This window comes from Pseudogymnoascus destructans, assembly GCF_001641265.1.
Source record: "Pseudogymnoascus destructans isolate 20631-21 unplaced genomic scaffold scaffold_19, whole genome shotgun sequence".
In the NCBI taxonomy this organism is placed as follows: domain Eukaryota; kingdom Fungi; phylum Ascomycota; class Leotiomycetes; order Thelebolales; family Thelebolaceae; genus Pseudogymnoascus; species Pseudogymnoascus destructans.
In genome coordinates, this window is record NW_020167538.1 from 420,434 (window position 1) to 436,924 (window position 16,491).

The 16,491-nt window shown below is 46.6% G+C and overlaps 3 protein-coding genes across 3 annotated transcripts; 2 read left to right on the top strand and 1 right to left on the bottom strand.

The window, feature by feature from the left end:
* Nucleotides 1–767: 767 nt before the first annotated feature.
* On the bottom strand, nucleotides 768–4,266 carry GLN4 (Glutaminyl-tRNA synthetase). The gene is made up of 2 exons (XM_024470322.1): nucleotides 1,896–4,266; nucleotides 768–1,800 (listed from the first exon to the last, which is right to left on the bottom strand). The coding sequence occupies exons 1-2, from the start codon at nucleotides 3,681–3,683 to the stop codon at nucleotides 1,711–1,713; spliced, it is 1,878 nt and encodes a 625-aa protein (XP_024321543.1). The 5' UTR covers nucleotides 3,684–4,266; the 3' UTR covers nucleotides 768–1,710.
* A 2,999-nt stretch (nucleotides 4,267–7,265) lies between these two features.
* Nucleotides 7,266–7,643, top strand: VC83_06733 (uncharacterized protein; the record flags this gene model as incomplete). Its single annotated transcript, XM_024470323.1, has 1 exon — nucleotides 7,266–7,643. One exon carries the CDS (start codon nucleotides 7,266–7,268, stop codon nucleotides 7,641–7,643), a length of 378 nt encoding a protein of 125 aa, XP_024321542.1.
* A 6,887-nt stretch (nucleotides 7,644–14,530) lies between these two features.
* VC83_06734 (uncharacterized protein) lies at nucleotides 14,531–15,929 on the top strand. The gene is made up of 2 exons (XM_024470324.1): nucleotides 14,531–15,308; nucleotides 15,358–15,929. The coding sequence occupies exons 1-2, from the start codon at nucleotides 14,635–14,637 to the stop codon at nucleotides 15,611–15,613; spliced, it is 930 nt and encodes a 309-aa protein (XP_024321537.1). The 5' UTR covers nucleotides 14,531–14,634; the 3' UTR covers nucleotides 15,614–15,929.
* Nucleotides 15,930–16,491: the final 562 nt, after the last annotated feature.

The window sequence follows — 16,491 nt, forward strand, 5'->3', positions numbered from 1 at the left end:
TGGGGTGGGGCTTGGCGCTGGGGTGAGGCTTGGGTGGGGAGAGGGTGAGGGTGTGTTTAACTTCCTTATTGGAGGAACGGCGTACGTATGGATGGGCATCGATGGTATCGGGTGGGATGAATCGGATGGGTCGGATGGTTGGGGGAAGACAGGGACAGGAAGGAAGGCGTTTGTTTCTCTTTGGCTTTACGCCTGGTGGGTTTGGAACCGGTATCGGATAACTGGGATGGGATGGGGGAGAGTCTGTACTATCATATTACATCACTGTGCATTTTGGCGTTTTTGGGTGTGTTTTTCTTTTTGTTCTGTGTGGGAGGGGCGGGGGATGTGTGTTTTATGAATTGGATCATGGGATGGGTATGGGGATGGGCTTGGGCGGTATATCACGGGTGGGATAAAAAGTGTCTGCGAGTTTGATACGGGTTGCTGTACTGTGGAGATGGATGGGATGGGATTGGGGGGGTTTATAAAAAATAATTGGCGGGGGGATGGGGCGGGGGAGACATACAGTATATGCTTACCTTACTTAATACCTTTTTGTTGTTTTGGATTTATGGTCTGTGGATGCGGTTGTGGCTGTGGCTTGTTTTGTACTAAATAGTTGGTTACAGTAATGTTTTTTTATACTTTCATGGGATGGATGGGGCCTGGGGTGTGATGGAGATGAGGGGGATGGGGATGAGGGGGATGGGGATGAGGGGGATGGGGGTGAGGGGGATGAGGGGTTCGGGGAAGGACGAGGATAATGTCTTAGATAATCCCACCACCACCTCGCTTGCGAGGGCGTGTGTTTGATTAGAATATTAATGTCTGGTTACTACTCTACTCTCTACTCTACTGTCTGTAACCTTTGATATCTGTGGGTTGTGAAGGGGTGTGAGGGGTTTCTGCGTCTGTCCCTGTATAGATGTAGACGGATGTGTAGATGTGTGTGGATGGGAATGTAAGTGATGATTTGGAAGGAGGTATGTGTGGGTACACCGACATGCAGATTCCGATGCCAGTGCCAGTGACAAGACAGCTAGTAATGCGATGCGATGCAGAACGGTGACAGGAACGGCGAAGAGGCGCGAGTGGAGACAGGAATCGTACACTGAGACATCACCGGGGCGGAAGCCATAAAGACAATGATCGCTGCTTTCCGGCGGTCAGTCGGCCACAACAGGAGATGGATACTGGATACCGTAGTTGATTGATAGATGGATAGATGGAAAGGAATGCAACATACACCACACCACACCACACCCCTACCCTATCCACTCCTCCGCCACCTCGCTCCTCGGCCACTTCGCTCACCCAACCAACCCAGCACAGCCGAACGAAATCGCCAAACGCATACGCATACGCACACGCACACAGACCCCCAGCCCCAGCCCTTCCCACCAGCCAACGCGAACGAATAAACAAGGAGGAGTGAACAAACGGACGGCCCCTCTCTCATGCGTCAGCGTCAGCTTGTGACGTTACTGCACTGTAGCAAGGTAGCGGGAGGGCTGAAGATTGATGTATCGTAGAAGCGGGTGCGCACATGTGGGGTTGCACGGGTTCATGCGCGGCCGTTTGGGTGGTGTTGTGTGGTACTGCTAGCACCCCACAGTGGCGATAAGGATGGTGAGGAGGGGAGTGGCAGTGTTGAGTAGTCGGGGAAGGGTTGGGTGTAAAGCGAGGGGAGGAGGGGAGGAGAGAGAGGGTGGCGCAGGATGAAGCGGTTTATTTCCCGGCGTCTTCTTTGAGAGAGACGATGCGGTTTAGGATAGTGTGGTCGGGCGTGCTGTCGCTGTCCATGGCGAAGTATGCGACCTGTTTATGACGGTTAGCATTGTAGACAATATAACATAGGAAATCGAGAACACAACGGATAGATAAATAGACAACAACAAATAAAAACAACATACCCTCATCCCCTGAAACCTCACCGTCTCCGCCCCCCCATCACCCAACTTGCTCTCCCCAGTCTCCTTCGCCTCCGGCCACGGCGCCCGCTTCCTCACCTCCTCAAACCCCGGCTCCACAAGCGCATCCGCATAAATCGTCTCGCTCTCCGGGTTAACATCCTTCATGAACCCGCCCTCGACCTCATCCGGCTTCTCGCTCTTGAAGAGCTGGTTATACATCCTCACCTCCACCTTGCGCGAGTCCTCGGGGACCCACTGGATATAAGTTTTCGGCTTCGCGCCGCTGCGGTCGTATTCAGCCGAGACGGAGGAGACTGTCTTTCCGTCCTCGGCGAGGGTGAAGGATGTGCATTTGATAGGGAAGGGGAGCTGAAGCAGCCCAACGGACTTTCCAGGCGCGAGGCGGAAGTACCCCTTGCTGTCCTCGGTTCGGAAGTCGGAGGCATCTATGAACACCGTCTTCGTGAGGTGGAGGGTGTGTGTGCCCATCGCGGCGTCTTTGGGGGAGAAGGGGATGACGAGGTCGGTGGGCTCGGCGTCGCTGATCTCGACGCGGAGGGGGGTCAGGACGAGCATTAGACGTGGGACGGAGCGCTCGAGGTAGCGTCGCACGGTCTGGTCGAAGCGCGCAAGTTGGATGGTGGTTCCTGCTGTCGTGACGCCGAGCTCGTTGACGAACTCGAGGATGGCTCCGGGGGGGACACCGCGCCTGCGGATGCCGATCAGGGTGTACAGCCTCGGATCGTTCCAGCCGCGCACAACGCCTTCGTTGACGAGGCGCGCGATCTTGCGCTTGGAGAGGACGGTGCCGGAGATGCTGAGACGGCCATACTCGCGCTGCATGGGCTCGTACACTTCGAGGGACTTGTTGAGCCATTCGTAGGAGACGCGGGATTGGATGAACTCGGTCGTGCAGAGGGAGTGGGAGATGCCCTCGAAGGAATCGCAGAGACCGTGCGTAAAGTCGTAGGTGGGGTAGATCTTCCATGCATCCCCAGTGCGGTGGTGCTCTGCGTTGAGAACGCGGTAGGCGGCTAGATCCCACATTTGTGGGTTGCCATCTGTGATGTCCTGCTTCATGCGTAGGAAGGCGGTCTTGGGCGCATACTTGCCGGCGCGCATGGCGCGGAACTCGGTAAGGTTAGTTTCGATGTCGCGCTCGGCGTGCTCACAGCGGTAACGCGGACGCTTGCCTTCGTCGCCACGCTGGAGCTTGATCTCTGTGTCGGAGCAGTGGCACACGTAGGCTTTCTCGCGGCGGATGAGCTCTTCAGCGAGTTCGTATAGGCGCTCAAAGTTATCGCTCGAGTGGGTGATCTTTGCGGGTGTGAAGCCTAGCCATGAAATTATCTCTTTGATCGCGGTGAAGTAGACCTCCTCCTCGGCCTCGGGGTTCGTATCGTCGAAACGCAGATTGCATTGGCCTCCGTGGAAACGCGCAAATCCAAAGTTGATAGCGATAGCTTTTGCGTGTCCAATGTGGAGGTATCCGTTTGGCTCAGGTGGGAAACGAGTGTAGACATCTTTTACGGGGCGCTCCTTGTAGACACGGTCGAGAAATCCTTCTTTGAAGATGGCGTTGATGTCGACTGGGACGTCCTCCTTCCTTTCGGCGGCGGGTTTTGGAGCTGCTGCTGCCTTTGGAGGAGCTTCACTCTTTGCCTTAGCTGTCGCTGCTTTCTTTGCCCGCTTTGCTACTCTCTTCTTCAGCTCGCCCTTCGAGACCATATCGCCCGTCTCCTCATCGAGCTGGAGTTTCGCTGCTCCTTCTGTAATTGCGTCCGCCATGACGTCAATAGCTCGGTATAATCGTTACGACGTGTGTTGTTGTACCAAAAATGCGTGCTGACAACACAAAGTAGTTTGCGACACCTGTTGTGAGATTTTTGTTTTTGAGCGACGTTGACTTGCTTTATCGGTGGGACCCCTCGTTTGTTGACTCAGAAATGTTCCGACGATCTCATTGCCCCGCGCTTCAGCCTTGTCGCTCGATAACGTAAGTTGTGGCGTAAGTGTTCTCGTGGCGTAAGTGTTGCAGTAAATAAGTGCAAACGCGCGCGCTTGAACTTGATACTAAGCTTACTGAAACTGCTTTAGGAGTCCAACAAAAAGCATTAGGGCTTAATAAGGTTTCCGTACTCAAACGTGTTAACGTAAGTCATGGCGTAAACGGCGTAACCGGGATAGTGGGGGAGGCCGAATGACTTAGGAGCGTAATTCCTCTGTAGTAATATGAAATTTGCCCATTAAACTGGCCGTTTCCCTTTGCTCTGTGCTCGTCGTGTTTGTATTATTGATCGTAGGTTATCGGTTTCGCGTTAGTGTAGGAAGTTGCGTGTGTTAAGACGCGCGGTCTCATCTGCCAACCGACGGATATATCGAGTAGTAGCCGTATTTAGGATTGTACGTGTCTCTAAAGCCGCAACCAAGACAGCATTTGCTTTGCGCAGTATATAACAGTCAGGCTGACTGCTGTTCTAAAAGACAGCGTCAAAAATATCGTACTCAGTTGGTATTTTTGGTCGGTCATCTGTTGCATCTGTCTGTGGAAGCGTCACCATCCGGATCACCCGTCAAGGTTCGCAGGCTACCGCCTCTCTACGCAGATTTAATATTATGAGTAGATAGCGCACTCGCTCTCGCTTTGATGTACGTAGATAACCATTCAGCTTTCTGCTTTCGTGAGTTGCGCTTCGTTTAAGTGTGAGAGTGTAGTTGCGAGGTGTTTTTTAAATGCAGATGTTGTTTTATAAAGCGTGGAACCCACTCTTGCCTAAGGGGAAAGTTAGGGATCTGTTTGTGTTATGTAGGTTATGTTACGATGGTCACGGAGGTCATGATGCCAGTCTGGGAAAAGTAAGCTAGATTGAATCTAAAGAGAGAAGAAGAAGAAGAAGGAAGGTGAGGCTATTCCTCGTAATATACAGTTGTCCGCTTAGCGGTTGTAGCCTTGGTGGCTAAGGCTGCAACCATAACAACCATAACAACCATAACAACCATAACAACCATAACAAGCTGTAAGCTATAATCGTAACAACTTCCACGTCTTTTCCAAGCTTCCAAGCATTGATCTTGTTACTCCTTGTTTCTGAAAAGTCAGTGAGGTGCTAACCTCTGACTTATCCCTGAGTTCTCAGACTCAACATTTGTACAACTTGTCTAAACCACTCCACTACATCATACACTTGATTGCTGCATTGTGGAATAGTCTAAGCTACAACCCTTTGGCTCTGTTTCCTAAGACGGTGTGTTGTCTTAGTAAAATCATCCCCTTCCTTGGGTGGCTGGATTCTCACATCTGGTGCATACACCATTACACTTAGGAACTTGAAGTCTTATTAGCAGAAGCTGTTGTTAGAGTTAAATCTAGCTTGTACAAATCTTCGTATAGTGCTACAAAAGCTTTACAACTCTAGCTAGACACAGTCCTTTAACGTGTTAAAGGACAACCATTATAGCAACAAGCCTAACAACAATAGCAATTGTTATCACCTATGTAAGAACAGACGCTTTTAAAGTGGATTAAAGTGCTAACAAATAGTGGATATGCACCTTGTAAGGACACAGGGCACCCAGCTCACAGTAATAGCATATGAGAGTGCGAGTCGGAGGCTAAACAGATGCTATCCTATAGGTCTAGTACGAAGGATACAAAAAAGATGAAGGGGGAACCCCGTGAGTCAATTCCCTCAAGTACCCACCCATCCGACTCGGTTAGCCCACCCAAATGATCACACCCAGGGGGAACCCCATGAGTCAATTCCCTCAAGTACCCGAAACCCATCCGACTCAGTTAGCCCACCCAAATGATCACATGTGACCTGCAGCTACTCAGAGTCTGCTCCTTAGAGTGAGAGACGAGAAGGCATCCTTACACACCTAGCCATGGTATATTATGGGATATTGCAGATGAAATCTATGTCAACTGATGCCGCGTTTTCGAACCATTGCACCCTAGCACTTAACCTGTTATGATTATAGCTCATAGCTTGTTACGGTTATTACGGGTGCAGCCTTAGCCACCAAGGCTACAACCGCCAAGCGGGACAACTGTATATTACGAGGAATAGCCTCACCTTCCTTCTTCTTCTTCTTCTCTCTTTAGATTCAATCTAGCTTATTATTCTCCGGACTGGCTTCTTGACCTCTGTGACCATCGTAACATAAGATTGAATCTCACCTTTCTTTTGCTCTCTGAGCCTGAACCTTGATACTGAAATTTGAATTCCCTTCTTTGGAAACCCTATAACCATATCCTAAAGTCGATTCCAGAACACCACAGAACACACCAGAAACACCAGAACACCACAGACTTCATAGATCAGACCTTTCACAATGCTCGCTCGACAAGGAATATAGCTGTGAGGGAAGTGCGCTCCTCTCAAGTGGCTCCAACAGTCGACAAACTGCACAATAGGGCCTTTGGCGATACGAGTCTGATTTACTGAATACGAAAACCGAAAGAATAGCAAAGCTGCTATGGCACACACAGCCAAAGAAAAAGCCAAGATGGCTGACCGAAACCCAGAAGACTATGAGTCTATAAATGAGAAAACAACATTGGCAGATGAGTCTGAGAAAAGAGATGAACTTCAAGATGACTTCCTCGAAGCCCAAGAAGATTTCAAGAGGATGGGCAAAACAGCTCAAGAAAGACACCAGTCTATACTATCAAACGGCCACCAGATGAGGAATTGGAATGTCAACACCTACACTGAATTCCAAAAGCTGTCACCTAGCAGCCAAGAGTACGCCTGGTCAATGTTGAAAGCCATTATGAAGGACTACCTCATCGTCGGTCAAGCTTCTGATGCTACTATTGCAGAGCGAAATGATGCTATTCTACAGCTCCAAGAAGAAATTCAAGACAAGGATGAAAAGATTACTGAACTGCAAGGCATTCAAAAATATCTTGAGAATACAGCTCCTATTCGCAATGCAGCACCTCACCAGTCTGCTCGCATTCCGGATCCTCCTATTCTTATGGATGGGATTGAACCAGCTTTTGAAGACTGGGTTGTGAAGATCCGACTCAAGCTGGAAGCCAACATCGACCACTTCCCAAATGACAAGATGCAGATGAGTTATCTCCAAAGCAGACTAGGAGGACTCGCAGTTCGCCATGTGAACCCAAGGCTTCGCATTACCTCACCAAACATGCTTCAGTCAGCAGAAGAAATCCTCCAACTCCTTGAGAAAGTGTTTAGCGACCCCGATAGGAGACACACTGCACAAACTGAGTATCGCAAGTTATACCAAGGCAAGAATACCTTCACAACATTCTGGGCTGAATTCCAGAGACTCACTGCAGAGCTGGACTACTCAGAAGAGACCTTGCTTGATGATCTCTGATTTAAAATCAACCAAGGCATGCAGAAAGCCCTTGTTGCAGAAGTGGGAGCTACCACCCTACATGAATTCGCAAAGAAATGCATGCTTGTGGACCAAAACCTACAGAGAATTCAAGAAAAGGAGAAGAGAATGAAGCCACAGCCGTTCGCCTACCAGAAGCAGAGTGGCCAGAGCCCTACTGCTAGTACTGCTGTTGAAATAGTGGCACCACAGAAGAAGCTCTACCGCTCTCCCCACCAAGATCCTGAGAAAGAATCGCTCATGAAGCTTGGCAAATGCTTCCATTGCCACGAAAGCGGCCATCGTGCTCATGACTGCCCTCAGAAACAGAAAGGCAGACTCAATGAGATCTCTGATACTGAGGATCCTACCCAGTATGAGTCGGGAAAAGAATAGCCTCTAGAAAAGATGTCACTAGAGGTTCTACAGCAAGAATTGCCTCCTCTGCCTCATCATTATCCCATTTCGACTATGACACTACATTCTTAGCTACCTGCAGAATAGGAAGGAATCAAATTGTCATGCAAGCCTTAATGGATAGTGGTGCAACAGGTGGAAGCTTTGTGAATGCTGTCGACGCAAAACAAATTTGTGAAATTGAGAACATCTCTCCTATCCAACTTATAAAACCAAAGAACATCGAAGGATATAATGGAGTTGCAGCACCTACAGTTACACATGCTATATACCCTCGACTACAAATTGGAGATCACGTTGAAAGTCTATGCCCTCTATTCATTACTACTCTTGGGAAACATTATCATTCTTGGGAAAGCTTGGATGAAGCAGCATGGAGTCACACTCAATATGGTAAACGACCAAGTCATCTTTACAAAGGGTCACTGCCAGCACACTACACCAACAGACACTTTAAAAGTGAAAACTACAAGTCCCCACGCTGAGAAGGAAATACAAGATAAAGAAGCTCCGAAGCCAGCCCTCCAACCTCTATAACAAGAACAAATGCACTGTTACAATGATTGGAGCTGCACCATTCAATATGCTTCAGAAGCAGAAAGGAGTTAAGGTTTTTACAGTATCATTTAAAGATATACTCGCTGAACAAGCAAAGGAGGAAACGAAAGAAATCGACCCAAAACTGATCCTCCCAAAGGAGTTCCATAAATCTCGATGTGTTCTCAAAACAGGCTGCAGACAAGCTCCCGCCTCACAGATATGCAGACCATCACATTGTGTTAGAAGGGAACTCAAAACTAGGGCATGCACCACTCTATAACATGTCTCGAGAAGAGCTTGATCTTGTAAAGAAATACGTGGAGGACAATCTTACCAAAGGATTCATTGAAGCTAGCAAAGCACCATTTGCCTCACCTGTGTTATTTGTACGCAAACCAGGAGGTGGACTTCGATTTTGCGTAGACTATCGCAAACTAAATGCAATCACAAGGAAAGACTCATACCCACTTCCCCTCATTGATGAAACATTGGCTCAAATCACGAGTGCCAAATATCTTACAAAGATTGATATTAGACATGCCTTTAATCGAATTCGCATGCAGACAGAGGAGGACGAAGATCTGACAACATTCAAAACTCGATTTGGATCATACAAATACAAAGTTCTCCCATTTGGACTTACGAATGGCCCAGCAACATTCCAACGATATATGAATGAAACATTAATGGAATACATAAACAAATTCATCACTGCATACATGGACGATCTTCTTGTCTATAGCACAAGTAAGGAGGAACATGTTAAGCATGTCAAAATGGTTCTACAAAAGCTTCGAGAAGCAGGACTACAAGCAGATATAGCAAAATGTGAATTCTTCGTTCAAGAGACAAAATTCTTAGGACTCATCATTGGAGTTAATGGAATTTGCATGGATCCTGGAAAGGTGAACACTATACTCGATTGGAAAGCACCAAAATCATTACGGGACACGCAAGCTTTTATCGGATTCTGTGTGTTCTATTGAAGATTTATCAAGAACTATTCAAACATCATGAAACCACTCGTCAACTTAACGAAAAAAGACCATGTCTTCGAATGGACAGAAGCATGTCAGCACTTCTGAAAAAGACTGTCACAGAAGCCCCAGTCTTACGATATTTCGATAGAGAGAAGACAGCCTATGTTGAAGCTGATGCCTCAGATTTTATTTCCTCAGGGGTACTGTCACAGAAAGATGACAAGGGAATCCTACATCCAGTTGCATTCTTCTCAAAAAAGATGGCAGCTGCAGAATGCAATTACGAAATCTATGACAAGGAGTTACTCGCCATCATCAGATGCTTCGAAGCATGGAGACCAGAAGTCGAGGGCACAGCAATGCCAGTCCAAGTTTTGTCAGATCACAAGAGTCTTGAATACTTCATGACAACAAAGAAACTTACTCGAAGGCAAGCTCGATGGGCTGAGTTTCTGTCAAGGTTTAACTTTCAAATCATATATCGACCTGGGAAACAGAATGGAAAAGCAGATGCATTAACTCGAAGACCAGGAGATAGACCAGAAGGGAACGAAGAAGATGACCACCAAAAACAACAGCTTCAAACCCTGCTACCACTCAAGAGACTCCATCCAGACCTCCAAGAGATAAGGAAATTCTAAGATGCTAAGGTGAATCAAGACATCCAACTCGCGCCAGTTCACCTACAGGAAGCAAGTATTCTAGACAAAATCCAAACTGCACAACTTCAAGACAGCTTATGCAAAGACACTATTCAGAAGCTTAAATGGAGAACGAAACAGTCCAGACATAGCTCTAGCATATTGCGAGGTGAAGGAAGGGCTCTTATATTATCATAATAGAGTCTGGGTTCCAGAAAGTGCTCATGTCCAAATCTTACAAGAAATTCATGACCAACCAGCAATGGGACACCCTGGCATTGGGAAGATGATTCGGGTCATCAAAAGATAGTATTACTGGCCCCAGATGGATAAGACAATTATACAATACATCAAGAACTGCCATATCTGCAAAAGATCAAAACCTACAAGAGATGCTTATAATTGACTTCTTCAACCAATCCCTGTTGGCAGCCAGCCGTGGCAGGACATATCACTCAACTTTATTACAGGATTGCCATTGTGTGAAGGAAACAATGCTATCCTTGTCGTAGCATGCTGACTTACAAAAGAACGCCATTTTATCCCATGCTTTGCAGGCCAAGAAGGCACAACTGCAGAAGCAACAGCACAGCTACTCCTTCGACATGTATGAAAACACCATGGTTTACCAAATTCGATCATCTCAGACAGAGGCCCCCAGTTCGTGGCTGCAGTGTGGAAAATCCTCTGCAAAGTTTGGAAAGTTATAACAAAATTGTCTACTGCCTTCCACCCAGAAATGGATGGGCAAACTGAGAGGTTCAATGCAGAACTTGAACGATATTTACGAGCTCATGTTAACTATCTCTAAGACAACTGGGTCGAATATCTTTGCATGGCAGAATTTGCAGCAAATGCTCTACCTTCAGACTCTACAAAAATCAGCCCATTCTTTGAAAATAAGGGCTTCGAGCCAAGAATGAGTTTTGATATTAAGAACAGCGAGTTCCAAATAGCGCCACAGGAACACAAGGATATGATACAAAGCATGAAAGATATTTGGGAATTTCTGCAAGACCAAATCGCACTCTCGCAAACTCGCATGGAGACATTTGCAAATCAACGCAGGAAAGCTGCACCAAGATATCAGGTAAGTATGGCTATCTACACGAAATATCAGGACTCAGAGGCCATCAAAGAAACTCAATCACAAGCAAGTTGGTCCGTATTAAGATTCTCGAACGAATTGGGCAAGTGGCATATCGATTAGAGCTACCACCAAGCATGAAGATACATCCTGTCTTTCACAGCAACCTCTTACGACTTGACTCAGGTGATGCTTTACAAGGCCAGCACCATGAACCACCCCTGCCAATCATTATAGAAGATGAACTTGAATGGGAAGTTGAAGAAATCCTAGATTCTAAATTCCTATGGAAGAAGCTGTTCTATATGGCAGCATGGAAGAAGCTGTTCTATATGGCAGCATGGAAGAACCACCCACCAGACAACACTTGGTATCCCGCTACAAACTTCAACAATGCACCTGAACTCACACAAGCTTTCCACCAAAAATACCCACAGAAGCCACAATGATCTTACTCTTGATCAGGAGATCAATCTTAGTAGGGGGGGGGTAGTGTTACGATTATAGCTTACAGCTTGTTATGGTTGTTATGGTTGTTACGATTATAGCTTACAGCTTGTTATGGTTGTTATGGTTGTTATGGTTGTTATGGTTGTTATGGTTGTTATGGTTGTTATGGTTGTTACGGTTGCAGCCTTAGCCACCAAGGCTACAACCGCTAAGCAGACAACTGTATATTACGAGGAATAGCCTCACCTTCCTTCCTTCTTCTTCTTCTTCTCTCTTTAGATTCAATCTAGCTTATTATTCTCCGGACTGGCTTCTTGACCTCCGTGACCATCGTAACAGAAGTATGTGATAGTCGATTTACTGTATTGTCTGCTTGCCCTTTCTTAAGGAAAGGGCAATCCTATTTTTGCCAAAGGAGTGTAGTTCTCTCATTTTCCATGACTTTCCATGACTAACCAGGCTTGTGTTACGGCTACGGTAATGTGACGTCATGGTTACAGGACCAGGGCCTAGTAATGTGACATCATGGTTACAGGACCAGGGCCTAGTAACGTGACATGTGAGTCACAGGTGGCAAGCGGGGTAGGCTGCCATGTGACGGGGCTAATGGATAGTTGCAGAAACTAGTGGATATTGGATAGTTGAGCTATCCACGAACTATCCTGAATATCTAGCTATCCGCCAACTATCCAGATTACCCATGAGGCACGACGCCACTATATAAGTAGATAGTATTTCCTTAGATAGGAGCTTCGTGCTCAACTCAATATAGTATTCTTTACAATACTGTAACGTGTTACTTGGAAAGCCTTTGTGTCTAATCCCCTGCCTCCTCTGTCAAGTCAACCTTACGCAAGAAACCTCTGTGTCTTCTATCATTTAGAAGTCAGCGTTACAGCTTGGTAAATGTATTAGAAATCAAGTGCGACCCACAACTAGCTTGCAACGTAAGAGAATCCCATAGAACCATCTCTTGGGTTCCTAGCCTATAGGAAGTGAAAAGGAGGTCCAAGGTCAGAGTACCTATAGACAAATTATGTCATAACTTAACCAATCTTGTGGGTAACTAAGGAGCGATGACGTGTAATGAATCATAGATGGTTGTAGAAGCTTTTGGAGCTATCGTTCATGTTCCTAGGCCTCTAGTTGATAGAGATATGTCATGTAGTAGTATTAGCCCAGTAACTAAGGAGTGATGTCATGTAATGAATCATAGAGGGTTGTGGTAATATCGGCCCAGTAACTAATGAGTGATGACGTGTAATGAATCATAGAGGGTTGTAGCAATCATTGAGTAGTATTGCTCTTGTTGTTGGTGTGATAAGCCAAAATATGTATAGTGACTTGTAGGTTTGAGGAGGAGATTTCTAAGTTTGCTCTCGAGTTTGATAGCAAACTGAGTGCAACGAATGTCAGTATGACATAGAGGCTAAAAAAGCTACAAAAAAGCCTGTAGGTAAAAAGAGCAGAAAAAGGAGTAAGGTGCTTTATATGAAGCTGAAAGTGAGGAGGATGTTGAAGATGAAGCCTTAGATGCAATTGAAAGTGAGGACGAGGACTGTATTATAGTAGACGTTAGGTAATTTGAGTTTGAAGTTGGTAGTCCTCACGAAATAGGACACGTACGCCACTAGAACACTTACGCCACGACTTACGGAGGTGTTGTTCATAAGTTTTGTAAGTGGGTCATGAGATGACCGGGGGTTGGGCATGGGTTGGAGCATGGGCACGCGTAGGCTTGTTTGTACCTTTTTAACGCGTCAAAATTCCTACTATTGTATTTTATATGTAGGAAATTCATACTCTTTCAATAACTACAATGCCTCATCTTACTCGCGATGAGCGGCTTCGTTGCGCACTACTATGCTCCCTAGATTGGGAGTTCCAAAAAATTGCAGCCTATATTGGCTGCACGGAACGGCAGGCTTGGTATGCTTGCCAGGGCCCTCCAACTCCGAAGAAGCGTTCGGGTAGGCCACTTATCCTATCCGATGAGCAAGTTCAAGAGGTTATTTAGTTTATAGCCTCATCTCGCACGAATAGGTGTATGCCATATACAAATATAATACGCATTCTTAATATTCCATGCTCACGGCTTGTCCTAACCCGCGCTCTGTCTGTGAGAGGCTATAATCGACGTAAGTATCCCTCTCTACTTTACTACTATATAGACTAATAATTATTAAGGGATTGCTATGCGGAAGCCTATTATCTCAGAGACAAATCGACAAAAGCGACTTTCATGGGCTATTGAACATAAGGATTGGGTACGGAATGATTGGAATAGGATACTTTGGATGACGAGACGTGGGTAACGGGAGGCCGCCATACTCGTACATGGGTTACTCGAAAAGCAGGGGAAATGTGGGATGATACATGTGTTGTAGATAGAGTACAACGGAGAAGGTAAGAGACTCCTATTTACTATAGGATTTACTAACAATCCCTAGAGGTTGGATGTTCTGGGGCTGCTTCTCAGGTGGTCTTGGAAAGGGTCCTATACTATTTTGGGAGAAGGAATATGGGAAAATAGGAGCTGAGTCCTATATGGCTCATACTGTCCCTCTAATCCACGGCTGGCTACGCCTATACCCAGGCCTTACATTGATGCAAGATGGAGCTCCAGGTCATAGAGCAGCTGCAACATATGAAGAGTTGAGATCCCGTGGTATTTGCCCTATAGAATGGCCCCCGTATTCACCAGATCTCAACCCAATTGAACGGGTGTGGCATATTATGAAGAATTATCTACAAGATAATCATCCAGAACATATGTCCTACGACCAGCTCCGTGTAGCTGTTAAGGAAGCATGGGAGCAAGTTGGAGAAGCTGAGCTTAATGCTCTCCTTAATAGTATGCCTACACGTATGGCAGCAGTAATTGCTGCAAATGGTATGCACACAGAGTACTAGGCTTATAGTATAGTTTTATATAGGGGTTTAGGTATCTACTCTACTCATTATTCTACAGAATTGATTGCTCTCACACTCAAGTGTTCGTGACGCGTGAGAATCGGTACTTTGGCCAGAATTGCCAAACCAGCCTACGCAGGGGGCCCTAGCCCGACCCACTCACAAAACTTATGAACAACACCTCCGTACGTTACCCGAACGAGATACGGTTGCTGCGCCTTCCTCGCACGGACCTGAAAGTACTGTGCCTTGGGGATTGTTATTGCCCAATTCGTCAGTTCATTATCGCTATTCTTTGTTAACCACTATTCTTTGTCCTATTCAACCTCGAGTTAGAAAATAAATATCCACCCCCTTTGATGTTAACATCATATCTTTCCAAACGTCTATCCTCGATATTTTCAACAGCCAAGATGGCGACGCAACTCTCTGATATTCCAACCGTTGCGCAGCTATACCAGCTCAAGAAGCTCTCACCCCTAGCGACCGAGACTAGCACTTCCGTAACGCCATCGGACTTCCTCAACAATAAGGTTTCCATTTTTCGCGGCAATATCACGAGACTCCAGGTTGATGCTATCGTCAATGCAGCCAACAAGTATCTAGCCGGAGGAGGCGGTGTCGACGGAGCAATTCACGCTGCAGCTGGCCCCGGCCTCTTGCAGGAATGCAGCACTCTAGGTGGATGTAAAACTGGCAGTGCAAAGATTACTGGTGCTTATGAGTTGCCTTGCAAGAAAGTTATTCACGCCGTTGGTCCGGTTTACTCGAGGTTAGACCGTGAAAAGAGCGCTGCGTTGCTGGCTAGCTGCTACACGACAAGCCTTCAGTTGGCAGTTGATAATGACTGCAAGAGTGTTGTATTTAGCGGTCTCAGTACTGGTGTTTACGGCTACCCAAGCCAAGATGCTGCGTCTGTTGCAACTAAGGCTGTGAGAGGGTTCCTGGAGGGTGCTTCCGGAGATAAGATCGACAGGGTCATTTTTTGCACATTTGAGGTGAAGGATGTCAATGCATACAACGATTGGGTTCCGTAAGTCACTTCATTTGATGTCCAAGTGCGATTTACTGATATATAATAGCCAGGCTTTTCCACCAGCAGAGCAAGATTTGAAGGGAGGAGACCAAGCCAACGAGAGCAAACAGGCTGAAGACAGCGACAAAGCTGAGAAAGCGGGAGTTGTTGGAGCCGGACAGACGGCCATCAGTGGTGCTTCTGAAAACCTTTCCGAGTCCCACACAACCGTTGATGATCTACCAGAGGTTCCAAAGGCAGAGCCATCGACAGAGGACGGGCCAGAACCAAAGAGGCAGAAGCAGCAACCGTCAGACCCATAGGAAATTGCCGCAAAATGGATTCATTCTTGAAATGACTAAAGGTAGTAGTTTCAGGATCCGATATGATCATTCTGGTGTATTTGGAAAAGCGAAGGGGGGTAGAAAGCCTACTGTGGCTGGTGCAAGGGCAATAGACGTGGACAATAGTTGCAGCTACCAACTAAGCATGCTTCATCGATAAAAGCGTACCTACCTTCCTCTGTCATAAAATTGACCCAAATGGAAATTAATGCTATGTTATCCTACAATTCAAATGATTGCATAGCCAGGCTTATCATTTCTCACCTTTGTAGTTTCTCACGACCATAGCGAGGGGGCGGCATGGTCAAAAGCATGGTTTTCGCAATGATGCATACCTCCTTATCCCTAAACTAAAATTGAATAACCCACATGCATTTTCGTTATTATATCTCATAGTTATCAGCTTGGATCAGATAAATGGCGTGGATGCCAGTGGGTGTTGGGGGAAACGGACATTCCCGTGGGATACGGCGGTGGGCTGCGATTGGGAGCCACTGACTCAGGCTCAGCTGAGCTCAGAAAGCTCAACTCGTCAGGGTGGTTTTGGGGGTTTTCCCCAGGCACAAATAGCGTACGTAGGCCCGTAGATTAGGTAGTAATTCAATTTGATCTATATTATATTTTACTGTACTCTACTGTGAAGCTTTGCCCGAAGAGACTGATTACGGTGATCGGATTACCACAACTGTGGGGAAATTGCGTAGGCCAGACCGTTGTGCCAGTATTGGGGTCAGATCCAGCCGAGCCGAGCCGAGGAGTTAATGTGTGCCAAAGCCCATCACATCCAAGCTATTACCGAGGGAGGAGCTTCAAGACTAACTAGTATAGCTAATTAATTGTCTTGAATTCTGGAATCG

What these genes read in the sequence shown, in the direction of transcription:
- GLN4 (XM_024470322.1), bottom strand. Translation starts at nt 3,683, where the DNA reads ATGGCGGACGCAATTACAGAAGGAGCAGCGAAACTCCAGCTCGATGAG. An exon ending in TGAGGTTTCAGGGGATGAGG is followed by an intron (nt 1,801 to 1,895) that starts GTATGTTGTTTT and finishes CGTCATAAACAG; the next exon opens with GTCGCATACTTCGCCATGGA.
- VC83_06734 (XM_024470324.1), top strand. Translation starts at nt 14,635, where the DNA reads ATGTTAACATCATATCTTTCCAAACGTCTATCCTCGATATTTTCAACA. An exon ending in GCATACAACGATTGGGTTCC is followed by an intron (nt 15,309 to 15,357) that starts GTAAGTCACTTC and finishes GATATATAATAG; the next exon opens with CCAGGCTTTTCCACCAGCAG.